The sequence below is a fragment of the Ascaphus truei genome, unplaced genomic scaffold (assembly GCF_040206685.1).
Source record: "Ascaphus truei isolate aAscTru1 unplaced genomic scaffold, aAscTru1.hap1 HAP1_SCAFFOLD_990, whole genome shotgun sequence".
NCBI classification, from domain to species: domain Eukaryota; kingdom Metazoa; phylum Chordata; class Amphibia; order Anura; family Ascaphidae; genus Ascaphus; species Ascaphus truei.
Genome location: NW_027457330.1, coordinates 14271 through 41253, shown reverse-complemented (window position 1 = coordinate 41253; position 26983 = coordinate 14271). Strand labels below are relative to the sequence as shown.

Sequence of the window (26983 nt, the reverse complement as noted above, 5' to 3'; positions counted from 1 at the left end):
CGCGCGTCAGGGAGCCGTCTCTCTCTCTGTGCGTCAGGGAGCCGTCTCTCGCCGCGCGTCAGGGAGCCGTCTCTCTCTCTGTGCGTCAGGGAGCCGTCTCTCGCCGCGCGTCAGGGAGCCGTCTCTCTCTCCGCGCGTCAGGGAGCCGTCTCTCTCTCAGTGCGTCAGGGAGCCGTCTCTCTCTCAGTGTGTCAGGGAGCCGTCTCTCTCTCAGTGTGTCAGGGAGCCGTCTCTCTCTCTGTGCGTCAGGGAGCCGTCTCTCTCTCTGTGCGTCAGGGAGCCGTCTCTCTCTCTGTGCGTCAGGGAGCCGTCTCTCTCTCTGTGCGTCAGGGAGCCGTCTCTCTCTCTGTGTGTCAGGGAGCCGTCTCTCTCTCTGTGCGTCAGGGAGCCGTCTCTCTCTCTGTGCGTCAGGGAGCCGTCTCTCTCTCTGTGCGTCAGGGAGCCGTCTCTCTCTCTGTGTGTCAGGGAGCCGTCTCTCTCCGCGCGTCAGGGAGCCGTCTCTCTCTCTGTGCGTCAGGGAGCCGTCTCTCTCTCTGTGTGTCAGGGAGCCGTCTCTCTCTCTGTGCGTCAGGGAGCCGTCTCTCTCTCTGTGTGTCAGGGAGCCGTCTCTCTCTCTGTGTGTCAGGGAGCCGTCTCTCTCTCTGTGCGTCAGGGAGCCGTCTCTCTCTCTGTGCGTCAGGGAGCCGTCTCTCTCTGTGCGTCAGGGAGCCGTCTCTCTCTCTGTGCGTCAGGGAGCCGTCTCTCTCTGTGCGTCAGGGAGCCGTCTCTCTCTCTGTGCGTCAGGGAGCCGTCTCTCTCTGTGCGTCAGGGAGCCGTCTCTCTCTCAGTGCGTCAGGGAGCCGTCTCTCTCTCTGTGCGTCAGGGAGCCGTCTCTCTCTCTGTGTGTCAGGGAGCCGTCTCTCTCTCTGTGTGTCAGGGAGCCGTCTCTCTCTCTGTGCGTCAGGGAGCCGTCTCTCTCTTTGCGTCAGGGAGCCGTCTCTCTCTCTGTGCGTCAGGGAGCCGTCTCTCTCTCAGTGCGTCAGGGAGCCGTCTCTCTCTCTGTGCGTCAGGGAGCCGTCTCTCTCTCTGTGCGTCAGGGAGCCGTCTCTCTCTCAGTGCGTCAGGGAGCCGTCTCTCTCTCTGTGCGTCAGGGAGCCGTCTCTCTCTCTGTGCGTCAGGGAGCCGTCTCTCTCTCAGTGCGTCAGGGAGCCGTCTCTCTCTCTGTGCGTCAGGGAGCCGTCTCTCTCTCTGTGCGTCAGGGAGCCGTCTCTCTCTCTGTGCGTCAGGGAGCCGTCTCTCTCTCTGTGCGTCAGGGAGCCGTCTCTCTCTGTGCGTCAGGGAGCCGTCTCTCTCTCTGTGCGTCAGGGAGCCGTCTCTCTCTCTGTGCGTCAGGGAGCCGTCTCTCTCTCTGTGTGTCAGGGAGCCGTCTCTCTCTCAGTGTGTCAGGGAGCCGTCTCTCTCTCTGTGCGTCAGGGAGCCGTCTCTCTCTCTGTGCGTCAGGGAGCCGTCTCTCTCTCTGTGTGTCAGGGAGCCGTCTCTCTCTCCGGGCGTCAGGGAGCCGTCTCTCTCTCTGTGCGTCAGGGAGCCGTCTCTCTCTGTGTGTCAGGGAGCCGTCTCTCTCTCCGCGCGTCAGGGAGCAGTCTCTCTCTCTGTGCGTCAGGGAGCCGTCTCTCTCTCTGTGCGTCAGGGAGCCGTCTCTCTCTCTGTGCGTCAGGGAGCCGTCTCTCTCTCTGTGCGTCAGGGAGCCGTCTCTCTCTCTGTGCGTCAGGGAGCCGTCTCTCTCTCTGTGCGTCAGGGAGCCGTCTCTCTCTCTGTGTGTCAGGGAGCCGTCTCTCTCTCTGTGTGTCAGGGAGCCGTCTCTCTCTCCGGGCGTCAGGGAGCCGTCTCTCTCTCCGGGCGTCAGGGAGCCGTCTCTCTCTCCGGGCGTCAGGGAGCCGTCTCTCTCTCTGTGCGTCAGGGAGCCGTCTCTCTCTGTGTGTCAGGGAGCCGTCTCTCTCTCCGGGCGTCAGGGAGCCGTCTCTCTCTCCGGGCGTCAGGGAGCCGTCTCTCTCTCCGGGCATCAGGGAGCCGTCTCTCTCTCTGTGCGTCAGGGAGCCGTCTCTCTCTCTGTGTGTCAGGGAGCCGTCTCTCTCTCTGTGCGTCAGGGAGCCGTCTCTCTCTCTGTGCGTCAGGGAGCCGTCTCTCTCTCTGTGCGTCAGGGAGCCGTCTCTCTCTCTGTGTGTCAGGGAGCCGTCTCTCTCTCCGGGCGTCAGGGAGCCGTCTCTCTCTCTGTGTGTCAGGGAGCCGTCTCTCTCTCTGTGTGTCAGGGAGCAGTCTCTCTCTGTGTGTCAGGGAGCCGTCTCTCTCTCTGTGTGTCAGGGAGCCGTCTCTCTCTCTGTGCGTCAGGGAGCCGTCTCTCTCTCTGTGTGTCAGGGAGCCGTCTCTCTCTCTGTGTGTCAGGGAGCCGTCTCTCTCTCTGTGTGTCAGGGAGCCGTCTCTCTCTCTGTGCGTCAGGGAGCCGTCTCTCTCTCTGTGCGTCAGGGAGCCGTCTCTCTCTCTGTGCGTCAGGGAGCCGTCTCTCTCTCTGTGCGTCAGGGAGCCGTCTCTCTCTCTGTGCGTCAGGGAGCCGTCTCTCTCTCTGTGCGTCAGGGAGCCGTCTCTCTCTCTGTGCGTCAGGGAGCCGTCTCTCTCTCTGTGCGTCAGGGAGCCGTCTCTCTCTCTGTGTGTCAGGGAGCCGTCTCTCTCTCTGTGTGTTAGGGAGCCGTCTCTCTCTCTGTGCGTCAGGGAGCCGTCTCTCTCTCTGTGCGTCAGGGAGCCGTCTCTCTCTCTGTGCGTCAGGGAGCCGTCTCTCTCTCTGTGCGTCAGGGAGCCGTCTCTCTCTCTGTGCGTCAGGGAGCCGTCTCTCTCTCTGTGCGTCAGGGAGCCGTCTCTCTCTCTGTGCGTCAGGGAGCCGTCTCTCTCTCTGTGCGTCAGGGAGCCGTCTCTCTCTCTGTGCGTCAGGGAGCCGTCTCTCTCAGTGCGTCAGGGAGCCGTCTCTCTCTCAGTGCGTCAGGGAGCCGTCTCTCTCTCTGTGCATCAGGGAGCCGTCTCTCTCTCAGTGCGTCAGGGAGCCGTCTCTCTCTGTGCGTCAGGGAGCCGTCTCTCTCTCTGTGCGTCAGGGAGCCGTCTCTCTCTCTGTGCGTCAGGGAGCCGTCTCTCTCTCTGTGTGTCAGGGAGCCGTCTCTCTCTCTGTGTGTCAGGGAGCCGTCTCTCTCCGGGCGTCAGGGAGCCGTCTCTCTCTCTGTGCGTCAGGGAGCCGTCTCTCTCTCTGTGCGTCAGGGAGCCGTCTCTCTCTCTGTGCGTCAGGGAGCCGTCTCTCTCTCTGTGCGTCAGGGAGCCGTCTCTCTCTCTGTGCGTCAGGGAGCCGTCTCTCTCTCAGTGCGTCAGGGAGCCGTCTCTCTCTCTGTGCGTCAGGGAGCCGTCTCTCTCTCAGTGCGTCAGGGAGCCGTCTCTCTCTCTCTGTGCGTCAGGGAGCCGTCTCTCTCTCTGTGCGTCAGGGAGCCGTCTCTCTCTCTGTGCGTCAGGGAGCCGTCTCTCTCTCTGTGTGTCAGGGAGCCGTCTCTCTCTCTGTGCGTCAGGGAGCCGTCTCTCTCTCTGTGCGTCAGGGAGCCGTCTCTCTCTCTGTGTGTCAGGGAGCCGTCTCTCTCTCAGTGCGTCAGGGAGCCGTCTCTCTCTCTCTGTGCGTCAGGGAGCCGTCTCTCTCTCTGTGCGTCAGGGAGCCGTCTCTCTCTCTGTGCGTCAGGGAGCCGTCTCTCTCTCTGTGCGTCAGGGAGCCGTCTCTCTCTCTGTGCGTCAGGGAGCCGTCTCTCTCTCTGTGCGTCAGGGAGCCGTCTCTCTCTCTGTGCGTCAGGGAGCCGTCTCTCTCTCCGGGCGTCAGGGAGCCGTCTCTCTCTGTGTGTCAGGGAGCCGTCTCTCTCTCTGTGTGTCAGGGAGCCGTCTCTCTCTCTGTGCGTCAGGGAGCCGTCTCTCTCTCTGTGCGTCAGGGAGCCGTCTCTCTCTCTGTGCGTCAGGGAGCCGTCTCTCTCTCTGTGCGTCAGGGAGCCGTCTCTCTCTCTGTGTGTCAGGGAGCCGTCTCTCTCTCTGTGCGTCAGGGAGCCGTCTCTCTCTCTGTGCGTCAGGGAGCCGTCTCTCTCTGTGCGTCAGGGAGCCGTCTCTCTCTGTGTGTCAGGGAGCCGTCTCTCTCTCTGTGTGTCAGGGAGCCGTCTCTCTCTCTGTGCGTCAGGGAGCCGTCTCTCTCTCTGTGTGTCAGGGAGCCGTCTCTCTCTCTGTGTGTCAGGGAGCCGTCTCTCTCTCTGTGCGTCAGGGAGCCGTCTCTCTCTCTGTGCGTCAGGGAGCCGTCTCTCTCGCCGGGCGTCAGGGAGCCGTCTCTCTCTGTGCGTCAGGGAGCCGTCTCTCTCTCTGTGTGTCAGGGAGCCGTCTCTCTCTCTGTGCGTCAGGGAGCCGTCTCTCTCTCTGTGTGTCAGGGAGCCGTCTCTCTCTCTGTGCGTCAGGGAGCCGTCTCTCTCTGTGCGTCAGGGAGCCGTCTCTCTCGCCGCGCGTCAGGGAGCCGTCTCTCTCTCTGTGTGTCAGGGAGCCGTCTCTCTCTCAGTGCGTCAGGGAGCCGTCTCTCTCTCTGTGTGTCAGGGAGCCGTCTCTCTCTCTGTGTGTCAGGGAGCCGTCTCTCTCTCTGTGTGTCAGGGAGCCGTCTCTCTCTCCGCGCGTCAGGGAGCCGTCTCTCTCTCTGTGTGTCAGGGAGCCGTCTCTCTCTCTGTGTGTCAGGGAGCCGTCTCTCTCTCTGTGTGTCAGGGAGCCGTCTCTCTCTCTGTGTGTCAGGGAGCCGTCTCTCTCTCTGTGCGTCAGGGAGCCGTCTCTCTCTCTGTGCGTCAGGGAGCCGTCTCTCTCTCTGTGCGTCAGGGAGCCGTCTCTCTCTCTGTGTGTCAGGGAGCAGTCTCTCTCTGTGTGTCAGGGAGCCGTCTCTCTCTCCGGGCGTCAGGGAGCCGTCTCTCTCTCTGTGCGTCAGGGAGCCGTCTCTCTCTCTGTGCGTCAGGGAGCCGTCTCTCTCTCAGTGCGTCAGGGAGCCGTCTCTCTCTCTGTGCGTCAGGGAGCCGTCTCTCTCTCTGTGCGTCAGGGAGCCGTCTCTCTCTCTGTGTGTCAGGGAGCCGTCTCTCTCTCTGTGTGTCAGGGAGCCGTCTCTCTCTCTGTGTGTCAGGGAGCCGTCTCTCTCTCTGTGTGTCAGGGAGCCGTCTCTCTCTCTGTGTGTCAGGGAGCCGTCTCTCTCTCTGTGTGTCAGGGAGCCGTCTCTCTCTCTGTGTGTCAGGGAGCCGTCTCTCTCTCTGTGTGTCAGGGAGCCGTCTCTCTCTCTGTGCGTCAGGGAGCCGTCTCTCTCTCTGTGCGTCAGGGAGCCGTCTCTCTCTCTGTGCGTCAGGGAGCCGTCTCTCTCTCTGTGTGTCAGGGAGCCGTCTCTCTCTCTGTGCGTCAGGGAGCCGTCTCTCTCTGTGTGTCAGGGAGCCGTCTCTCTCTCTGTGCGTCAGGGAGCCGTCTCTCTCTCCGCGCGTCAGGGAGCCGTCTCTCTCTCAGTGCGTCAGGGAGCCGTCTCTCTCTCTCTGTGTCAGGGAGCCGTCTCTCTCTGTGCGTCAGGGAGCCGTCTCTCTCTCTGTGTGTCAGGGAGCCGTCTCTCTCTCTGTGCGTCAGGGAGCCGTCTCTCTCTCTGTGCGTCAGGGAGCCGTCTCTCTCTCTGTGCGTCAGGGAGCCATCTCTCTCTCTGTGCGTCAGGGAGCCGTCTCTCTCTCTGTGCGTCAGGGAGCCGTCTCTCTCTCTGGGCGTCAGGGAGCCGTCTCTCTCTCTGTGCGTCAGGGAGCCGTCTCTCTCTCTGTGCGTCAGGGAGCCGTCTCTCTCTCTGTGTGTCAGGGAGCCGTCTCTCTCTCTGTGTGTCAGGGAGCCGTCTCTCTCTCTGTGCGTCAGGGAGCCGTCTCTCTCTCTGTGCGTCAGGGAGCCGTCTCTCTCTCTGTGCGTCAGGGAGCCGTCTCTCTCTCTGTGCGTCAGGGAGCCGTCTCTCTCTCTGTGCGTCAGGGAGCCGTCTCTCTCTCAGTGTGTCAGGGAGCCGTCTCTCTCTCTGTGCGTCAGGGAGCCGTCTCTCTCTCTGTGCGTCAGGGAGCCGTCTCTCTCTCTGTGCGTCAGGGAGCCGTCTCTCTCTCTGTGCGTCAGGGAGCCGTCTCTCTCTCTGTGCGTCAGGGAGCCGTCTCTCTCTCTGTGCGTCAGGGAGCCGTCTCTCTCTCTGTGCGTCAGGGAGCCGTCTCTCTCTGTGTGTCAGGGAGCCGTCTCTCTCTCTGTGCGTCAGGGAGCCGTCTCTCTCTCTGTGCGTCAGGGAGCCGTCTCTCTCTCTGTGCGTCAGGGAGCCGTCTCTCTCTCTGTGCGTCAGGGAGCCGTCTCTCTCTCTGTGCGTCAGGGAGCCGTCTCTCTCTCTGTGCGTCAGGGAGCCGTCTCTCTCTCTGTGTGTCAGGGAGCCGTCTCTCTCTGTGTGTCAGGGAGCCGTCTCTCTCTCTGTGCGTCAGGGAGCCGTCTCTCTCTCTGTGCGTCAGGGAGCCGTCTCTCTCTGTGCGTCAGGGAGCCGTCTCTCTCTCAGTGCGTCAGGGAGCCGTCTCTCTCTCTGTGCGTCAGGGAGCCGTCTCTCTCTCTGTGCGTCAGGGAGCCGTCTCTCTCTCTGTGCGTCAGGGAGCCGTCTCTCTCTCTGTGCGTCAGGGAGCCGTCTCTCTCTCTGTGCGTCAGGGAGCCGTCTCTCTCTCTGTGTGTCAGGGAGCCGTCTCTCTCTCTGTGCGTCAGGGAGCCGTCTCTCTCTCTGTGCGTCAGGGAGCCGTCTCTCTCTCTGTGCGTCAGGGAGCCGTCTCTCTCTCTGTGCGTCAGGGAGCCGTCTCTCTCTCTGTGCGTCAGGGAGCCGTCTCTCTCTCTGTGCGTCAGGGAGCCGTCTCTCTCTCTGTGCGTCAGGGAGCCGTCTCTCTCTCTGTGCGTCAGGGAGCCGTCTCTCTCTCTGTGCGTCAGGGAGCCGTCTCTCTCTCTGTGCGTCAGGGAGCCGTCTCTCTCTCTGTGCGTCAGGGAGCCGTCTCTCTCTGTGCGTCAGGGAGCCGTCTCTCTCTCTGTGCGTCAGGGAGCCGTCTCTCTCTCTGTGTGTCAGGGAGCCGTCTCTCTCTGTGTGTCAGGGAGCCGTCTCTCTCTCTGTGCGTCAGGGAGCAGTCTCTCTCTGTGTGTGTCAGGGAGCCGTCTCTCTCTCAGTGCGTCAGGGAGCCGTCTCTCTCTCTGTGCGTCAGGGAGCCGTCTCTCTCTCTGTGTGTCAGGGAGCCGTCTCTCTCTCTGTGCGTCAGGGAGCCGTCTCTCTCTCTGTGCGTCAGGGAGCCGTCTCTCTCTGTGCGTCAGGGAGCCGTCTCTCTCTCTGTGCGTCAGGGAGCCGTCTCTCTCTCTGTGTGTCAGGGAGCCGTCTCTCTCTCCGGGCGTCAGGGAGCCGTCTCTCTCTCTGTGTGTGTCAGGGAGCCGTCTCTCTCTCTGTGCGTCAGGGAGCCGTCTCTCTCTCTGTGCGTCAGGGAGCCGTCTCTCTCTCTGTGTGTCAGGGAGCCGTCTCTCTCTCTGTGCGTCAGGGAGCCGTCTCTCTCTCTGTGTGTCAGGGAGCCGTCTCTCTCTCTGTGTGTCAGGGAGCCGTCTCTCTCTCTGTGCGTCAGGGAGCCGTCTCTCTCTCTGTGCGTCAGGGAGCCGTCTCTCTCTCTGTGTGTCAGGGAGCCGTCTCTCTCTCTGTGCGTCAGGGAGCCGTCTCTCTCTCTGTGTGTCAGGGAGCCGTCTCTCTCTCCGGGCGTCAGGGAGCCGTCTCTCTCTCTGTGCGTCAGGGAGCCGTCTCTCTCTCTGTGCGTCAGGGAGCCGTCTCTCTCTCCGGGCGTCAGGGAGCCGTCTCTCTCTCTGTGTGTCAGGGAGCCGTCTCTCTCTCTCTGTGTGTCAGGGAGCCGTCTCTCTCTCTGTGCGTCAGGGAGCCGTCTCTCTCTCTGTGCGTCAGGGAGCCGTCTCTCTCTCTGTGCGTCAGGGAGCCGTCTCTCTCTGTGTGTCAGGGAGCCGTCTCTCTCGCCGCGCGTCAGGGAGCCGTCTCTCTCTCTGTGCGTCAGGGAGCCGTCTCTCTCTCTGTGCGTCAGGGAGCCGTCTCTCTCTCTGTGCGTCAGGGAGCCGTCTCTCTCTCTGTGCGTCAGGGAGCCGTCTCTCTCTCTGTGCGTCAGGGAGCCGTCTCTCTCGCCGTGCGTCAGGGAGCCGTCTCTCTCTCTGTGTGTCAGGGAGCCGTCTCTCTCTCTGTGCGTCAGGGAGCCGTCTCTCTCTCTGTGCGTCAGGGAGCCGTCTCTCTCTCTGTGCGTCAGGGAGCCGTCTCTCTCTCTGTGCGTCAGGGAGCCGTCTCTCTCTCTGTGCGTCAGGGAGCCGTCTCTCTCTCCGGGCGTCAGGGAGCCGTCTCTCTCTCTGTGCGTCAGGGAGCCGTCTCTCTCTCTGTGCGTCAGGGAGCCGTCTCTCTCTCTCTGTGCGTCAGGGAGCCGTCTCTCTCTCTGTGCGTCAGGGAGCCGTCTCTCTCTCTGTGCGTCAGGGAGCCGTCTCTCTCTCAGTGTGTCAGGGAGCCGTCTCTCTCTCTCTGTGCGTCAGGGAGCCGTCTCTCTCTCTGTGCGTCAGGGAGCCGTCTCTCTCTCTGTGTGTCAGGGAGCCGTCTCTCTCTCTGTGCGTCAGGGAGCCGTCTCTCTCTCTGTGCGTCAGGGAGCCGTCTCTCTCTCTGTGCGTCAGGGAGCCGTCTCTCTCTCTGTGCGTCAGGGAGCCGTCTCTCTCTCTGTGTGTCAGGGAGCCGTCTCTCTCTCTGTGTGTCAGGGAGCCGTCTCTCTCTCAGTGCGTCAGGGAGCCGTCTCTCTCTCTGTGCGTCAGGGAGCCGTCTCTCTCTCTGTGCGTCAGGGAGCCGTCTCTCTCTCTGTGCGTCAGGGAGCCGTCTCTCTCTCAGTGCGTCAGGGAGCCGTCTCTCTCTCTCTGTGCGTCAGGGAGCCGTCTCTCTCTCTGTGCGTCAGGGAGCCGTCTCTCTCTCTGTGTGTCAGGGAGCCGTCTCTCTCTCCGGGCGTCAGGGAGCCGTCTCTCTCTCTGTGCGTCAGGGAGCCGTCTCTCTCTCTGTGCGTCAGGGAGCCGTCTCTCTCTCTGTGCGTCAGGGAGCCGTCTCTCTCTCTGTGTGTCAGGGAGCCGTCTCTCTCTCTGTGCGTCAGGGAGCCGTCTCTCTCTCTGTGCGTCAGGGAGCCGTCTCTCTCTCTGTGTGTCAGGGAGCCGTCTCTCTCTCTGTGTGTCAGGGAGCCGTCTCTCTCTCTCTGTGCGTCAGGGAGCCGTCTCTCTCTCTGTGCGTCAGGGAGCCGTCTCTCTCTCTGTGCGTCAGGGAGCCGTCTCTCTCTCTGTGCGTCAGGGAGCCGTCTCTCTCTCTGTGCGTCAGGGAGCCGTCTCTCTCTGTGCGTCAGGGAGCCGTCTCTCTCTCTGTGCGTCAGGGAGCCGTCTCTCTCTCTGTGTGTCAGGGAGCCGTCTCTCTCTGTGCGTCAGGGAGCCGTCTCTCTCTCTGTGCGTCAGGGAGCCGTCTCTCTCTCTGTGCGTCAGGGAGCCGTCTCTCTCTCTGTGCGTCAGGGAGCCGTCTCTCTCTCCGGGCGTCAGAGAGCCGTCTCTCTCGCCGCGCGTCAGGGAGCCGTCTCTCTCTCCGGGCGTCAGGGAGCCGTCTCTCTCTCCGGGCGTCAGGGAGCCGTCTCTCTCTCCGGGCGTCAGGGAGCCGTCTCTCTCGCCGCGCGTCAGGGAGCCGTCTCTCTCGCCGGGCGTCAGGGAGCCGTCTCTCTCGCCGCGCGTCAGGGAGCCGTCTCTCTCTCGCCGCGCGTCAGGGAGCCGTCTCTCTCTCGCCGCGCGTCAGGGAGCCGTCTCTCGCAGTCTCTCACCCAGATACCCGTATGTCTCGTTGTCGCTCCGTGACATGTTCATCAGCGTCTCGTTCTGCGAGACATTCAGAATCCCCCCCGACCACTCATATATCCCGGGGTCTCCGAGCACGAGACTGCCCTGCAAGAGAGAGAGAGAGAGCGCTCAGAGAGACTGCGCTGCAAGAGACAGAGAGAGAGAGCGCTCAGAGAGACTGCGCTGCAAGAGACAGAGAGAGAGAGCGCTCAGAGAGACTGCCCTGCAAGAGAGAGAGAGAGAGAGCGCTCAGAGAGACTGCGCTGCAAGAGACAGAGAGAGAGAGCGCTCAGAGAGACTGCCCTGCAAGAGACAGACAGAGAGAGCGCTCAGAGAGACTGCGCTGCAAGAGACAGAGAGAGAGAGAGCGCTCAGAGAGACTGCCCTGCAAGAGACAGAGAGAGAGAGCGCTCAGAGAGACTGCCCTGCAAGAGACAGAGAGAGAGAGAGCGCTCTCAGAGAGACTGTACTGCAAGAGACAGAGAGAGAGAGCGCTCTCAGAGAGACTGCCCTGCAAGAGACAGAGAGAGAGAGAGCGTTCAGAGAAACTGCCCTGCAAGAGAGAGAGAGCGCTCAGAGAGACTGCCCTGCAAGAGACAGAGAGAGAGAGCGCTCAGAGAGACTGCCCTGCAAGAGACAGAGAGAGAGAGAGCGTTCAGAGAGACTGCCCTGCAAGAGAGAGAGAGAGAGCGCTCAGAGAGACTGCCCTGAAAGAGACAGAGAGAGAGCGCTCATAGAGACTGTCCTGCAAGAGACAGAGAGCATTCAGAGAGACTGCCCTGCAAGAGACAGAGAGAGCGTTCAGAGAGACTGCCCTGCAAGAGACAGAAAGAGCGTTCAGAGACTGTCCTGCAAGAGACAGAGAGAGCGTTCAGAGAGACTGCCCTGCAAGAGACAGAGAGCGCTCAGAGAGACTGTCCTGCAAGAGACAGAGAGAGAGAGCGCTCAGAGAGACTGTCCTGCAAGAGACAGAGAGAGAGCGCTCAGAGAGACTGCCCTGCAAGAGACAGGGAGCGTTCAGAGAGACTGCCCTGCAAGAGACAAAGAGCGTTCAGAGAGACTGCCCTGCAAGAGACAAAGAGCGTTCAGAGAGACTGCCCTGCAAGAGACAGAGAGAGCGTTCACAGAGAGACAGAGCGAGCGTTCAGAGAGACAACCCTGCAAGAGACAGAGAGTGTTCAGAGAGACTGCCCTGCAAGGGACAGAGAGCGTTCAGAGAGACTGTCCTGCAAGGGACAGAGAGCATTCAGAGAGACAACCCTGCAAGAGACAGAGAGCATTCAGAGAGACAACCCTGCAAGAGACAGAGAGCGTTCAGAGAGATTGCCCTGCAAGAGACAGAGAGCGTTCAGAGACTGCCCAGCAAGAGACAGAAAGAGCGTTCAGAGAGAGACAGAGCGAGCGTTCAGAGAGACTACCCTGCAAGAGACAGAGAGTGTTCAGAGAGACTGCCCTGCAAGATACAGAGAGAGCGTTCAGAGAGACAGAGTGAGCGTTCAGAGAGACTGCCCTGCAAGGGACAGAGAGCGTTCAGAGAGACTGCCCTGCAAGGGACACAGAGCGTTCAGAGAGACTGCCCTGCAAGAGACAGAGAGCGTTCAGAGAGACTGCCCTGCAAGAGACGAGTCCTTTGCGTTCCCGTGAGCGCGCGCCTTTGCGTTCCCGTGAGCGCGCGCCTTCGCGTGCCCGTGAGCGCGAGTCTGTGCGTTCCCGTGAGCGCGCGCCTTTGCGTTCCCGTGAGCGCGCGCCTTTGCGTTCCCGTGAGCGCGCGCCTTCGCGTGCCCGTGAGCGCGCGCCTTTGCGTTCCCGTGAGCGCGCGCCTTTGCGTTCCCGTGAGCGCGCGCCTTCGCGTGCCCGTGAGCGCGCGCCTTCGCGTTCCCGTGAGCGCGCGCCTTCGCGTGCCCGTGAGCGCGCGCCTTCGCGTTCCCGTGAGCGCGCGCCTTCGCGTTCCCGTGAGCGCGCGCCTTCGCGTTCCCGTGAGCGCGCGCCTTCGCGTTCCCGTGAGCGCGCGCCTTCGCGTTCCCGTGAGCGCGCGCCTTCGCGTGCCCGTGAGCGCGCGCCTTTGCGTTCCCGTGAGCGCGCGCCTTTGCGTTCCCGTGAGCGCGCGCCTTTGCGTTCCCGTGAGCGCGCGCCTTCGCGTGCCCGTGAGCGCGCGCCTTCGCGTTCCCGTGAGCGCGCGCCTTCGCGTGCCCGTGAGCACGCGCCTTTGCGTTCCCGTGAGCGCGCGCCTTCGCGTGCCCGTGAGCGCGCGCCTTTGCGTTCCCGTGAGCGCGCGCCTTCGCGTGCCCGTGAGCGCGCGCCTTTGAGTTCCCGTGAGCGCGCGCCTTCGCGTGCCCGTGAGCGCGCGCCTTTGCGTTCCCGTGAGCGCGTGGCGCTCAGCTGCTTGCAGAGAGAAACAAATTTGATTCTGCCGCTCGCTGGCGCTTCACTTGTGTGGTTCACCCACTGAGGGCGAACCAGCTCCGTGACATCATGGCCACGCCCCCCTGACACGCCCCCCCACGCACGCAACTAGCTGGCCAGGAATCACCCGGGCAACCTGAGCGTCTGACGTCCCGGCGCTCGAGCGCCCGCGCCCCCTGACACGCCCCCCACCCCCACGCAACTAGCTGGCCAGGAATCACCCGGGCAACCTGAGCGTCTGACGTCCCGGCGCTCGAGCGCCCGCGCCCCCTGACACGCCCCCCACCCCCACGCAACTAGCTGGCCAGGAATCACCCGGGCAACCTGAGCGTCTGACGTCCCGGCGCTCCAGCGCCCGCGCCCCCTGACACGCCCCCCACCCCCACGCAACTAGCTGGCCAGGAATCACCCGGGCAACCTGAGCGTCTGACGTCCCGGCGCTCCAGCGCCCGCGCCCCCTGACACGCCCCCCACCCCCACGCAACTAGCTGGCCAGGAATCACCCGGGCAACCTGAGCGTCTGACGTCCCGGCGCTCCAGCGCCCGCGCCCCCTGACACGCCCCCCCCCCCCCCCCGCACGCACGCAACTAGCTGGCCAGGAATCACCCGGGCAACCTGAGCGTCTGACGTCCCGGCGCTCGAGCGCCCGCGCCCCCTGACACGCCCCCCACCCCCACGCAACTAGCTGGCCAGGAATCACCCGGGCAACCTGAGCGTCTGACGTCCCGGCGCTCCAGCGCCCGCGCCCCCCTGACACGCCCCCCCCCCCCCCCGCACGCACGCAACTAGCTGGCCAGGAATCACCCGGGCAACCTGAGCGTCTGACGTCCCGGCGCTCGAGCGCCCGCGCCCCCTGACACGCCCCCCCCCCCCCCGCACGCACGCAACTAGCTGGCCAAGAATCACCCGAGCAACCTGAGCGTCTGACGTCCCGGCGCTCGAGCGCCCGCGCCCCCTGACACGCCCCCCCCCCCCCCACGCACGCACGCAACTAGCTGGCCAGGAATCACCCGGGCAACCTGAGCGTCTGACGTCCCGGCGCTCGAGCGCCCGCGCCCCCTGACACGCCCCCCACCCCCATGCACGCAACTAGCTGGCCAGGAATCACCCGGGCAACCTGAGCGTCTGACGTCCCGGCGCTCCAGCGCCCCGCGCCCCCTGACACGCCCCCCCCCCCCCACGCAACTAGCTGGCCAGGAATCACCCGGGCAACCTGAGCGTCTGACGTCCCGGCGCTCCAGCGCCCGCGCCCCCTGACACGCCCCCCCCCCCCCCACGCACGCACGCAACTAGCTGGCCAGGAATCACCTGGGCAACCTGAGCGTCTGACGTCCCGGCGCTCGAGCGCCCGCGCCCCCTGACACGCCCCCCACCCCCATGCACGCAACTAGCTGGCCAGGAATCACCCGAGCAACCTGAGCGTCTGACGTCCCGGCGCTCGAGCGCCCGCGCCCCTGTTGTGACTGTTGGACGTATAAATGTAATAGCAGTTAAGGGAAAGCATTGGCAGGGTTGGCATTGGCAGCTTACGGCCTCGCCCAGGGTGGGTAGAGGCGCGCTGGCGCTGCGCCCTGCTCGGCGGTGCTTTTCCTGGCCGGCTAGGTGCGCGCGCGTGTGGAGGCGCGGCCTCTACGTCACGGAGCTGGTTCGCCCTCATTGGGTGAACCGCTCACGTGACGTGCTCGCTCGGCAAGCGGCTGAGCGCCGAGCAGGCGCACCCGCCCGCTAACGCAGGACATGTGCATTGTCGCAACGTGTCTAACCTGAGCGTGCGCGCCCGCTCAGCGCCACCCTGGACGAGCCCTATGAGTGCTGCATCTTAAGTGACCATCTTTAAGTGAATATACAGTGTGACGCGAGGTGACTGGGGACTGCATCTTCTGCAAACTCCACAAGGCAACCAACGGTGAGCGTATCCGACCACACTGTGACCTCATGCTTGTTAGCCTGCACTTATAACCGCCCTGTACACCTTATTTTACTCCAGTCTCCCCCATCACTGACTGCACACAACTGCCCCCTACCCCTCAACCAACTCCCTCGGCAAACCCTGAATAGACCCTAAGACCTCGGACATGCTTACCGCTGGCGTGCTGAGGCTCAGGGAAAGCGGGTGCTTTCCCTGGCCTTGCGGGTGCTTTCCCTGCGCGCCATCAGGGGGCGGGCCGGGGGCGGGCGCGTCACTGGCCGGGGGCGGGCCGGGGGCGGGCCAGAAAGCAACAACCATGGACGAGGCCTAACATTGCAATGCAGCAAAACATTTTGGCAAGAAAAAGGCACACCTGTGCTGTTTACTCTGCACACACTCACTTACTTACTCTGCACACACTCACTTACTTACTCTGCACACACTCACTTACTTACTCTGCACACACTCACTTACTCTGCACACACTCACTTACTTACTCTGCACACACTCACTTACTTACTCTGCACACACTCACTTACTCTGCACACACTCACTTACTTACTCTGCACACACTCACTTACTCTGCACACACTCACTTACTTACTCTGCACACACTCACGTGGCTCACAACAGCTTCATACAATGTTATCTAGTTCTGTGATAATGAACCTGTTAGTTATCTCAACTCCTTTATTGTGACTACATGAAAATATTACTCCCTCTATCCACTACAAACTCCTACCTCCTGGCCTACACTTAATACCATCATACACCCCGGATTACACACAAGCCTGGCACTATCTACTGAAGGTTGGAGAACTCTGAAAACCAGCACACCAACCACCACTCACTCTAATGGCAAACATCACAAGTATACACCTTGCAAACAACTACCTGTAATGGATTTTCTGACCTGGCCTGACCCACCCAATCTCACATTGGCCCCTGTGGTCTAACCAGTCCCCATTACATGGTCGTGTCTGGTGGTGCACCTGTTGGCAACAGGACTCCTGAGTCTCCCGCATGATGTTGTGTGGGGATTGCCAACCCAGACAGGCAGCTGAGGTAGTGTGTGCGAGTCCTACCTATATCCAGTGCAGCGCCTCCACCTCATCAGGATCTCTGCGTCCGCAGGGAGATGGTTCTGATGAGGAACTCCTTCTTGGTGCCATCCTCTGTAGAGTAACTCCAGACTCACACAAGAGAATGTCTTTGATCAAGGTTGTCTTTATTGTGGCTTACGGTGCGGGCCAACTGCCCCTTACAGTGATTAGCTTTGCCACACATCTTGCTGTGCTATCCTTTCAAAGGTACACCCTCCCAATGGAGTGGGATCCCCTCTCCCCTCGGGGAGATCACCCCTGTGCCAGGTCCCTGGACACAGTATGGCGTTGACAGCTTGATGCTGATTGATATAGAATGGGGCCTCTAGTTACAGCACTAGTGGGCCTCTTTTCCCCAGGTCTCAACGCAGACCTGCTCCTTACTCCAACACACTAACTTTGAGCAGTGCTGTGCCTTATATCCCTCAGGGGGCAGGCACATCTCTGATGTCACTAACGGTGGATTCAGAGCATGTAGCCACTCCCATCCACACATAGGGCACCTCACCAGGGTGTGAGGGCAAACCTCCATGATTACTGCTGGCAACCCTGTAACCTACCAGGCCTTACTGCCAGCAGGAGAGATAACTGCAGACCATTTTACAGCATGGCTACATACCCAAATCTCTGCGCATACTGCAGTATTACTCTCTTTATCAGGTGATATTAAACTTAGGCCTTACACACCGGTATATGTAGCGCACTCTCCCCCACCCTCTGAGAGATAAGGCGTCTACGGTGTATGTGGGGCTTTACCTGTGGCTCACCGGAGGCCTGAACCTCCGCCTCTGGGAGCCTGGGGTGTTCCTGATTCGATAGGTGGCAGCGCCTCCACCTGCGCAGGATCCTAACTAGATGGGATACCCCCGCACAGGAACACACAATAATAACACAAAATACAACGATAACCTTTACTTAGGAACATGGAGATATTCAGCAACAATGAACATAGCGACGGTACTGGTTACCCCTTCCCCACGGCGGGCCTGTCCCACCACCATGTAACCCACACCGGGTCCACAGTACCAGACGGGGCCCTCGGCACCAAACCACCCCAGGTGTCCACAAGTATACAACCCCCACCCCTTATATGTGGTCAGCGCTGCCCCGATGGTGTGTGTTTGGTTGGTGCACTTAAAGATATAGGTACCTGCGGGGTGCTCCAGCACCCGGGCTCACCGATTGGAAGACAGAGGGGACCCGCTGGATCCGCGACGAGTCCGCCTCCGCGTGGGGTGGTACCCCGCTGGAGCGTCCCACACGAAGACAGGGTGATCGCATGCGCGAATCATCCAAGGCCGCCGCAACTCCCGGCACTTACTGCGCAAGATGGCGGCACCCTGCTATGCGACACTATCGCCCTGCCTCTACCCCCCTAGCAACCGGCACATGTCCCTGTCTTCCCGGCAACCTCCGGACGCATCCACCGCCGCAGTGGAGGTAACCGGGTTTCATATAGAAAAACAAAAAGAACAATTCCTGCGCTCCTACCAATTAAAATGCAGCAAGGAAAAGGATTGCCTAATATTTGTGAGAGACGGTACATAAGCGCGGTAATATGTACCGTCTCCATAAGGGCGGTAATATGTACCGTCTCCATAAGGGCGGTAATATGTACCGTCTCCATAAGGGCGGTAATATGTACCGTCTCCATAAGGGCGGTAATATGTACAGTCTCCATAAGGGCGGTAATATATACCGTTTCCATAAGGGCGGTAATATGTACCGTCTCCATAAGCGCGGTAATATGTACCGTCTCCATAAGGGCGGTAATATGTACCGTCTCCATAAGGGCGGTAATATATACCGTCTCCATAAGCGCGGTAATATGTACCGTCTCCATAAGGGCGGTAATTTGTACCGTCTCCATAAGGGCGGTAATATGTACCGTCTCCATAAGGGCGGTAATATGTGCCGTCTCCATAAGGGCGGTAATATGTGGCGTCTCCATAAGGGTTGTAATATATACCGTCTCCATAAGGGCGGTAATATATACCGTCTCCATAAGGGCGGTAATATATACCGTCTCCATAAGGGCGGTAATATATACCGTCTCCATAAGGGCGGTAATATATACCGTCTCCATAAGGGCGGTAATATGTGGCATCTCCATAAGGGCGGTAATATGTGCCGTCTCCATAAGGGCGGTAATATGTGGCGTCTCCATAAGGGCGGTAATATGTACCGTCTCCATAAGGGCGGTAATATATACCGTCTCCATAAGCACGGTAATATGTACCGTCTCCATAAGGGCGGTAATATGTACCGTCTCCATAAGGGCGGTAATATGTACCGTCTCCATAAGGGCGGTAATATGTACCGTCTCCATAAGGGCGGTAATATATACCGTCTCCATAAGGGCGGTAATATGTGGCATCTCCATAAGGGCGGTAATATGTACAGTCTCCATAAGGGCGGTAATATGTACCGTCTCCATAAGCGCGGTAATATGTACCGTCTCCATAAGCGCGGTAATATGTACCGTCTCCATAAGGGCGGTAATATGTACCGTCTCCATAAGGGCGGTAATATATACCGTCTCCATAAGGGCGGTAATATATACCGTCTCCATAAGGGCGGTAATATATACCGTCTCCATAAGGGCGGTAATATATACCGTCTCCATAAGGGCGGTAATATATACCGTCTCCATAAGGGCGGTAATATATACCGTCTCCATGAGGGCGGTAATATATACCGTCTCCATAAGGGCGGTAATATGTGGCATCTCCATAAGGGCGGTAATATGTGCCGTCTCCATAAGGGCGGTAATATGTGGCGTCTCCATAAGGGTTGTAATATGTACAGTCTCCATAAGGGCGGTAATATGTACCGTCTCCATAAGGGCGGTAATATGTACCGTCTCCATAAGGGCGGTAATATGTGGCGTCTCCATAAGGGCGGTAATATGTGGCGTCTCCATAAGGGCGGTAATATGTGGCGTCTCCATAAGGGCGGTAATATGTGGCGTCTCCATAAGGGCGGTAATATGTACCGTCTCCATAATGGCGGTAATATGTACCGTCTCCATAAGGGCGGTAATATGTGGCGTCTCCATAAGGGCGGTAATATGTGGCGTCTCCATAAGGCGGTAATATGTGGCGTCTCCATAAGGGCGGTAATATGTACAGTCTCCATAAGGGCGGTAATATGTACCGTCTCCATAAGGGCGGTAATATGTACAGTCTCCATAAGGGCGGTAATATGTACCGTCTCCATAAGGGCGGTAATATGTGGCGTCTCCATAAGGGCGGTAATATGTGGCGTCTCCATAAGGGCGGTAATATGTACCGTCTCCATAAGGGCGGTAATATGTGGCGTCTCCATAAGGGCGGTAATATGTGGCGTCTCCATAAGGGCGGTAATATGTGGCGTCTCCATAAGGGCGGTAATATGTACCGTCTCCATAAGGGCGGTAATATGTACCGTCTCCATAAGGGCGGTAATATGTGGCGTCTCCATAAGGGCGGTAATATGTACAGTCTCCATAAGGGCGGTAATATGTACCGTCTCCATAAGGGCGGTAATATGTGGCGTCTCCATAAGGGCGGTAATATGTGGCGTCTCCATAAGGGCGGTAATATGTACAGTCTCCATAAGGGCGTTAATATGTGGCGTCTCCATAAGGGCGGTAATATGTACCGTCTCCATAAGGGCGGTAATATGTGGCGTCTCCATAAGGGCGGTAATATGTGGCGTCTCCATAAGGCGGTAATATGTGGCGTCTCCATAAGGGCGGTAATATGTACAGTCTCCATAAGGGCGGTAATATGTGGCGTCTCCATAAGGGCGGTAATATGTACCGTCTCCATAAGGGCGGTAATATGTACAGTCTCCATAAGGGCGGTAATATGTACCGTCTCCATAAGGGCGGTAATATGTGGCGTCTCCATAAGGGCGGTAATATGTGGCGTCTCCATAAGGGCGGTAATATGTACCGTCTCCATAAGGGCGGTAATATGTACCGTCTCCATAAGGGCGGTAATATGTGGCGTCTCCATAAGGGCGGTAATATGTGGCGTCTCCATAAGGGCGGTAATATGTACCGTCTCCATAAGGGCGGTAATATGTGGCGTCTCCATAAGGGCGGTAATATGTGGCGTCTCCATAAGGGCGGTAATATGTACAGTCTCCATAAGGGCGGTAATATGTACCGTCTCCATAAGGGCGGTAATATGTGGCGTCTCCATAAGGGCGGTAATATGTGGCGTCTCCATAAGGGCGGTAATATGTACAGTCTCCATAAGGGCGTTAATATGTGGCGTCTCCATAAGGGCGGTAATATGTACCGTCTCCATAAGGGCGGTAATATGTACAGTCTCCATAAGGGCGTTAATATGTGGCGTCTCCATAAGGGCGGTAATATGTGCCGTCTCCATAAGGGCGGTAATATGTACCGTCTCCATAAGGGCGGTAATATGTACCGTCTCCATAAGGGCGGTAATATGTGGCGTCTCCATAAGGGCGGTAATATGTGGCGTCTCCATAAGGGCGGTAATATGTGGCGTCTCCATAAGGGCGGTAATATGTACCGTCTCCATAAGGGCGGTAATATGTACCGTCTCCATAAGGGCGGTAATATGTGGCGTCTCCATAAGGGCGGTAATATGTACCGTCTCCATAAGGGCGGTAATATGTGGCGTCTCCATAAGGGCGGTAATATGTGGCGTCTCCATAAGGGCGGTAATATGTGGCGTCTCCATAAGGGCGGTAATATGTACCGTCTCCATAAGGGCGGTAATATGTACCATCCCCATAAGGGCGGTAATATGTACCGTCTCCATAAGGGCGGTAATATGTACCGTCTCCATAAGGGCGGTAATATGTACCGTCTCCATAAGGGCGGTAATATGTACCATCTCCATAAGGGCGGTAATATATACCGTCTCCATAAGGGCGGTAATATGTGGCGTCTCCATAAGGGCGGTAATATGTACCGTCTCCATAAGGGCGGTAATATGTACCGTCTCCATAAGGGCGTTAATATGTGGCGTCTCCATAAGGGCGGTAATATGTGGCATCTCCATAAGGGCGGTAATATGTACCGTCTCCATAAGGGCGGTAATATGTGGCGTCTCCATAAGGGCGGTAATATATACCGTCTCCATAAGGGCGGTAATATGTGCGTCTCCATAAGGGCGGTAATATGTGGCGTCTCCATAAGGGCAGTAATATGTGGCGTCTCCATAAGGGCGGTAATATGTGGCGTCTCCATAAGGGCGGTAATATGTGGCGTCTCCATAAGGGCGGTAATATGTACCGTCTCCATAAGCGCGGTAATATGTGGCGTCTCCATAAGGGCGGTAATATGTGGCGTCTCCATAAGGGCGGTAATATGTGGAGTCTCCATAAGGGCGGTAATATGTACCGTCTCCATAAGGGCGGTAATATGTGGCGTCTCCATAAGGGCGGTAATATGTGGCGTCTCCATAAGGGCGGTAATATGTGGCGTCTCCATAAGGGCGGTAATATGTACCGTCTCCATAAGCGCGGTAATATGTGGCGTCTCCATAAGGGCGGTAATATGTACCGTCTCCATAAGGGCGGTAATATGTACCGTCTCCATAAGGGCGGTAATATGTGGCGTCTCCATAAGGGCGTTAATATGTGGCGTCTCCATAAGGGCGGTAATATGTACCATCTCCATAAGGGCGGTAATATGTACCGTCTCCATAAGGGCGGTAATATGTACCGTCTCCATAAGGGCGGTAATATGTGGCGTCTCCATAAGGGCGGTAATATGTGGCATCTCCATAAGGGCGGTAATATGTGGCGTCTCCATAAGGGCGGTAATATGTACCATCTCCATAAGGGCGGTAATATGTGGCGTCTCCATAATGGCGGTAATATGTTGCGTCTCCATAAGCGCGGTAATATGTACCGTCTCCATAAGGGCGGTAATATGTACCATCTCCATAAGGGCGGTAATATGTGGCGTCTCCATAAGGGCGGTAATATATACCGTCTCCATAAGGGCGGTAATATGTGCGTCTCCATAAGGGCGGTAATATGTGGCGTCTCCATAAGGGCAGTAATATGTGGCGTCTCCATAAGGGCGGTAATATGTGGCGTCTCCATAAGGGCGGTAATATGTGGCGTCTCCATAAGGGCGGTAATATGTACCGTCTCCATAAGCGCGGTAATATGTGGCGTCTCCATAAGGGCGGTAATATGTGGCGTCTCCATAAGGGCGGTAATATGTGGAGTCTCCATAAGGGCGGTAATATGTACCGTCTCCATAAGGGCGGTAATATGTGGCGTCTCCATAAGGGCGGTAATATGTGGCGTCTCCATAAGGGCGGTAATATGTGGCGTCTCCATAAGGGCGGTAATATGTACCGTCTCCATAAGCGCGGTAATATGTGGCGTCTCCATAAGGGCGGTAATATGTACCGTCTCCATAAGGGCGGTAATATGTACCGTCTCCATAAGGGCGGTAATATGTGGCGTCTCCATAAGGGCGTTAATATGTGGCGTCTCCATAAGGGCGGTAATATGTACCATCTCCATAAGGGCGGTAATATGTACCGTCTCCATAAGGGCGGTAATATGTACCGTCTCCATAAGGGCGGTAATATGTGGCGTCTCCATAAGGGCGGTAATATGTGGCATCTCCATAAGGGCGGTAATATGTGGCGTCTCCATAAGGGCGGTAATATGTACCATCTCCATAAGGGCGGTAATATGTGGCGTCTCCATAATGGCGGTAATATGTTGCGTCTCCATAAGCGCGGTAATATGTACCGTCTCCATAAGGGCGGTAATATGTACCATCTCCATAAGGGCGGTAATATGTACCGTCTCCATAAGGGCGGTAATATGTACCGTCTCCATAAGGGCGGTAATATGTGGCGTCTCCATAAGGGGGGTAATATGTACCGTCTCCATAAGGGCGGTAATATGTACCGTCTCCATAAGGGCGGTAATATGTACCGTCTCCATAAGGGGGGTAATATGTGGCGTCTCCATAAGGGCGGTAATATGTACCGTCTCCATAAGGGCGGTAATATGTACCGTCTCCATAAGGGCGGTAATATGTACCGTCTCCATAAGGGCGGTAATATGTACCGTCTCCATAAGGGCGGTAATATGTACCGTCTCCATAAGGGCGGTAATATGTGGCGTCTCCATAAGGGCGGTAATATGTGTCACTGACACGTCTCAGGGGTAGGTTTATTGGCTCCTCTGCTTTACATAGCAGTTACTAGAACATTTAGAAACTTTAACCTACAACAGTTAAGTCCTCTACCAGCTCAGGGACCCCTCGTGGGAAAGCTACAGTACAGAGTAACTGGCACTACCAAGGATCTCAATCACTCCAGATGCCTGCGGAACGTGTGCACAAGGCAAACAAGGCACGCAAACGCACAATATTACTCTGACAATCTCCACCAAAATACATCAAACCCAGTTAACTTCTGGAAGGTTATCAACAATATATTCCAGCCTCCTAACCATCAACAACCAAGTAATATCACTAAGGGGGATATTACTCTGACAAACCCCACTGACATCGCAAATGCATTCAATGATTACTTTGTGGGGTGCGCCACTAACTTATTAGCGAAACGCAGCCCAAACCCCAAACATGAATCTCATCCTGTAACGCTCGTGTTGCCCACAAACCAGACAAAACCCCGGCACAGCAGTGGAGGCGTGCCCGGGGGGTGGTAGTTAGCGTTGACAGGCAGATTAGCGGCAGTCGGGCAGATTAGCGGTTGTCGGGCAGATTAGCGGCTGTCGGCCAGATTAGCGGCTGTCGGCCAGATTAGCGGCTGTCGGCCAGATTAGCGGCTGTCGGCCAGATTAGCGGCTGTCGGCCAGATTAGCGGTTGTCGGGCAGATTAGCGTCTGTCGGGCAGATTAGCGGCTGTCGGGCAGATTAGCGGCTGTCGGGCAGATTAGCGGCTGTCGGGCAGATTAGCGGCTGTCGGGCAGATTAGCGGCTGTCGGGCAGATTAGCGGCTGTCGGGCAGATTAGCGACTGTCGGGCAGATTAGCGACTGTCGGGCAGATTAGCCGTTGTCGGTCAGATTAGCCGTTGTCGGGCAGATTAGCGGTTGTCGGACAGATTAGCGGTAAGCAGCAGTTGCCGGGCATATTAGCGGTTAGCAGCGGTAACTGGGCAGATTAACGGTTAGCAGCAGTTGCCGGGCAGATTAGCGGTTGTGAGCAGTTGCCGGGCAGATTTTCTCTCACCTGTAACAGGGTCGCGCTCAGACCAGCCGATGAAAATTCCCGGGAGAAACTCGACCCTGGAACCGCACCTGAGGGTGGAGGAAATCATGTGACCGCGACAGCCAATGTGATGAGAGCTGTCTAATCAGGTAAAGAAGTCAGTCTCTCAAGTCACAAGCAGTCTCATGTGATTGAATGTCATAGGATGTATCTCTCAAGGTCACCGGCTGTCTCTCTGGGTCCCGGGCGGTCTCTCAGGTCACCGGCTGTCTCTCTGGGTCCCGGGCCGTCTCTCAGGTCACCGGCTGTCTCTCTGGGTCCCGGGCCGTCTCTCAGGTCACCGGCTGTCTCTCTGGGTCCCGGGCCGTCTCTCAGGTCACCGGCTGTCTCTCTGGGTCCCGGGCCGTCTCTCAGGTCACCGGCTGTCTCTCTGGGTCCCGGGCCGTCTCTCAGGTCACCGGGGGCTGCTAGAGCCTCACCCTCGATAGAGAGAATTCTGCGTTGCAGCTGAGTGAAGAGGTCCTGCAGAGCGGCGAAGTCCTTCAGCACGACCGTGTGCTCCGCGGGCGGGCGAGACGCAAACCCTTCCAGGTAATCTTTTATATTTGTATTGCGAAAGTTGTTACCCAACTGAAAGACATCCACCGAGAGAAAGAGAGTTTCCATGGGAAGTCAAAGAGACAGCCGGGAAACAATGGGACAGTGCATCAGGAAGAGAGCGTCTGAGAGACAAGAGAGCACGTCTGAAGGGAGAGAGGGAGGGAGAATGAGAAAGACATCCACCGAGAGAAAGAGAGTTTCCATGGGAAGTCAAAGAGACAGCCAGGAAACAATGGGACAGTGCATCAGGAAGAGAGCGTCTGAGAGACAAGAGAGCGCGTCTGAAGGGAGAGAGGGAGGGAGAATGAGAAAGACATCCACCGAGAGAAAGAGAGTTTCCATGGGAAGTCAAAGAGACAGCCGGGAAACAATGGGACAGTGCATCAGGAAGAGAGCGTCTGAGAGACAAGAGAGCGCGTCTGAAGGGAGAGAGGGAGGGAGAAAGAGAGAGACATCCACCGAGAGAAAGAGAGTTTCCATGGGAAGTCAAAGAGACAGCCGGGAAACAATGGGACAGTGCATCAGGAAGAGAGCGTCTGAGAGACAAGAGAGCGCGTCTGAAGGGAGAGAGGGAGGGAGAATGAGAAAGACATCCACCGAGAGAAAGAGAGTTTCCATGGGAAGTCAAAGAGACAGCCGGGAAACAATGGGACAGTGCATCAGGAAGAGAGCGTCTGAGAGACAAGAGAGCGCGTCTGAAGGGAGAGAGGGAGGGAGAAAGAGAGAGACATCCACCGAGAGAAAGAGAGTTTCCATGGGAAGTCAAAGAGACAGCCGGGAAACAATGGGACAGTGCATCAGGAAGAGAGCGTCTGAGAGACAAGAGAGCGCGTCTGAAGGGAGAGAGGGAGGGAGAATGAGAAAGACATCCACCGAGAGAAAGAGAGTTTCCATGGGAAGTCAATGAGACAGCCGGGAAACAATGGGACAGTGCATCAGGAAGAGAGCGTCTGAGAGACAAGAGAGCGCGTCTGAAGGGAGAGAGGGAGGGAGAATGAGAAAGACATCCACCGAGAGAAAGAGAGTTTCCATGGGAAGTCAAAGAGACAGCCGGGAAACAATGGGACAGTGCATCAGGAAGAGAGCGTCTGAGAGACAAGAGAGCGCGTCTGAAGGGAGAGAGGGAGGGAGAATGAGAAAGACATCCACAGAGAGAAAGAGAGTTTCCATGGGAAGTCAATGAGACAGCCGGGAAACAATGGGACAGTGCATCAGGAAGAGAGTGTCTGAGAGACAAGAGAGCGCGTCTGAAGGGAGAGAGGGAGGGAGAATGAGAAAGACATCCACCGAGAGAAAGAGAGTTTCCATGGGAAGTCAAAGAGACAGCCGGGAAACAATGGGACAGTGCATCAGGAAGAGAGCGTCTGAGAGACAAGAGAGCGCGTCTGAAGGGAGAGAGGGAGGGAGAATGAGAAAGACATCCACCGAGAGAAAGAGAGTTTCCATGGGAAGTCAAAGAGACAGCCGGGAAACAATGGGAAAGTGCATCAGGAAGAGAGCGTCTGAGAGACAAGAGAGCGCGTCTGAAGGGAGAGAGGGAGGGAGAATGAGAAAGACATCCACCGAGAGAAAGAGAGTTTCCATGGGAAGTCAAAGAGACAGCCGGGAAACAATGGGACAGTGCATCAGGAAGAGAGCGTCTGAGAGACAAGAGAGCACGTCTGAAGGGAGAGAGGGAGGGAGAATGAGAAAGACATCCACCGAGAGAAAGAGAGTTTCCATGGGAAGTCAAAGAGACAGCCGGGAAACAATGGGAAAGTGCATCAGGAAGAGAGCGTCTGAGAGACAAGAGAGCGCGTCTGAAGGGAGAGAGGGAGGGAGAATGAGAAAGACATCCACCGAGAGAAAGAGAGTTTCCATGGGAAGTCAAAGAGACAGCCGGGAAACAATGGGACAGTGCATCAGGAAGAGAGCGTCTGAGAGACAAGAGAGCGCGTCTGAAGGGAGAGAGGGAGGGAGAATGAGAAAGACATCCACCGAGAGAAAGAGAGTTTCCATGGGAAGTCAAAGAGACAGCCGGGAAACAATGGGACAGTGCATCAGGAAGAGAGCGTCTGAGAGACAAGAGAGCGCGTCTGAAGGGAGAGAGGGAGGGAGAAAGAGAGAGACATCCACCGAGAGAAAGAGAGTTTCCATGGGAAGTCAAAGAGACAGCCGGGAAACAATGGGACAGTGCATCAGGAAGAGAGCGTCTGAGAGACAAGAGAGCGCGTCTGAAGGGAGAGAGGGAGGGAGAATGAGAAAGACATCCACCGAGAGAAAGAGAGTTTCCATGGGAAGTCAAAGAGACAGCCGGGAAACAATGGGACAGTGCATCAGGAAGAGAGCGTCTGAGAGACAAGAGAGCGCGTCTGAAGGGAGAGAGGGAGGGAGAAAGAGAGAGACATCCACCGAGAGAAAGAGAGTTTCCATGGGAAGTCAAAGAGACAGCCGGGAAACAATGGGACAGTGCATCAGGAAGAGAGCGTCTGAGAGACAAGAGAGCGCGTCTGAAGGGAGAGAGGGAGGGAGAATGAGAAAGACATCCACCGAGAGAAAGAGAGTTTCCATGGGAAGTCAATGAGACAGCCGGGAAACAATGGGACAGTGCATCAGGAAGAGAGCGTCTGAGAGACAAGAGAGCGCGTCTGAAGGGAGAGAGGGAGGGAGAATGAGAAAGACATCCACCGAGAGAAAGAGAGTTTCCATGGGAAGTCAAAGAGACAGCCGGGAAACAATGGGACAGTGCATCAGGAAGAGAGCGTCTGAGAGACAAGAGAGCGCGTCTGAAGGGAGAGAGGGAGGGAGAATGAGAAAGACATCCACAGAGAGAAAGAGAGTTTCCATGGGAAGTCAATGAGACAG

At 57.7% G+C, this 26983-nt stretch overlaps 1 protein-coding gene across 1 annotated transcript in view; it reads right to left on the bottom strand.

The window, feature by feature from the left end:
* The window catches only part of LOC142486784 (integrin alpha-L-like), a 92209-nt gene that overhangs the window by 63673 nt on the left and 1553 nt on the right, over nt 1-26983 (bottom strand). The window contains exons 2-4 of the mRNA XM_075585238.1: nt 24019-24169; nt 23561-23628; nt 9930-10050 (exon numbers count right to left, since the gene is read on the bottom strand). Coding sequence (XP_075441353.1) covers nt 9930-10050; nt 23561-23628; nt 24019-24169 — 340 coding nt within the window. The remainder of the gene's footprint in view (nt 1-9929; nt 10051-23560; nt 23629-24018; nt 24170-26983) is intronic.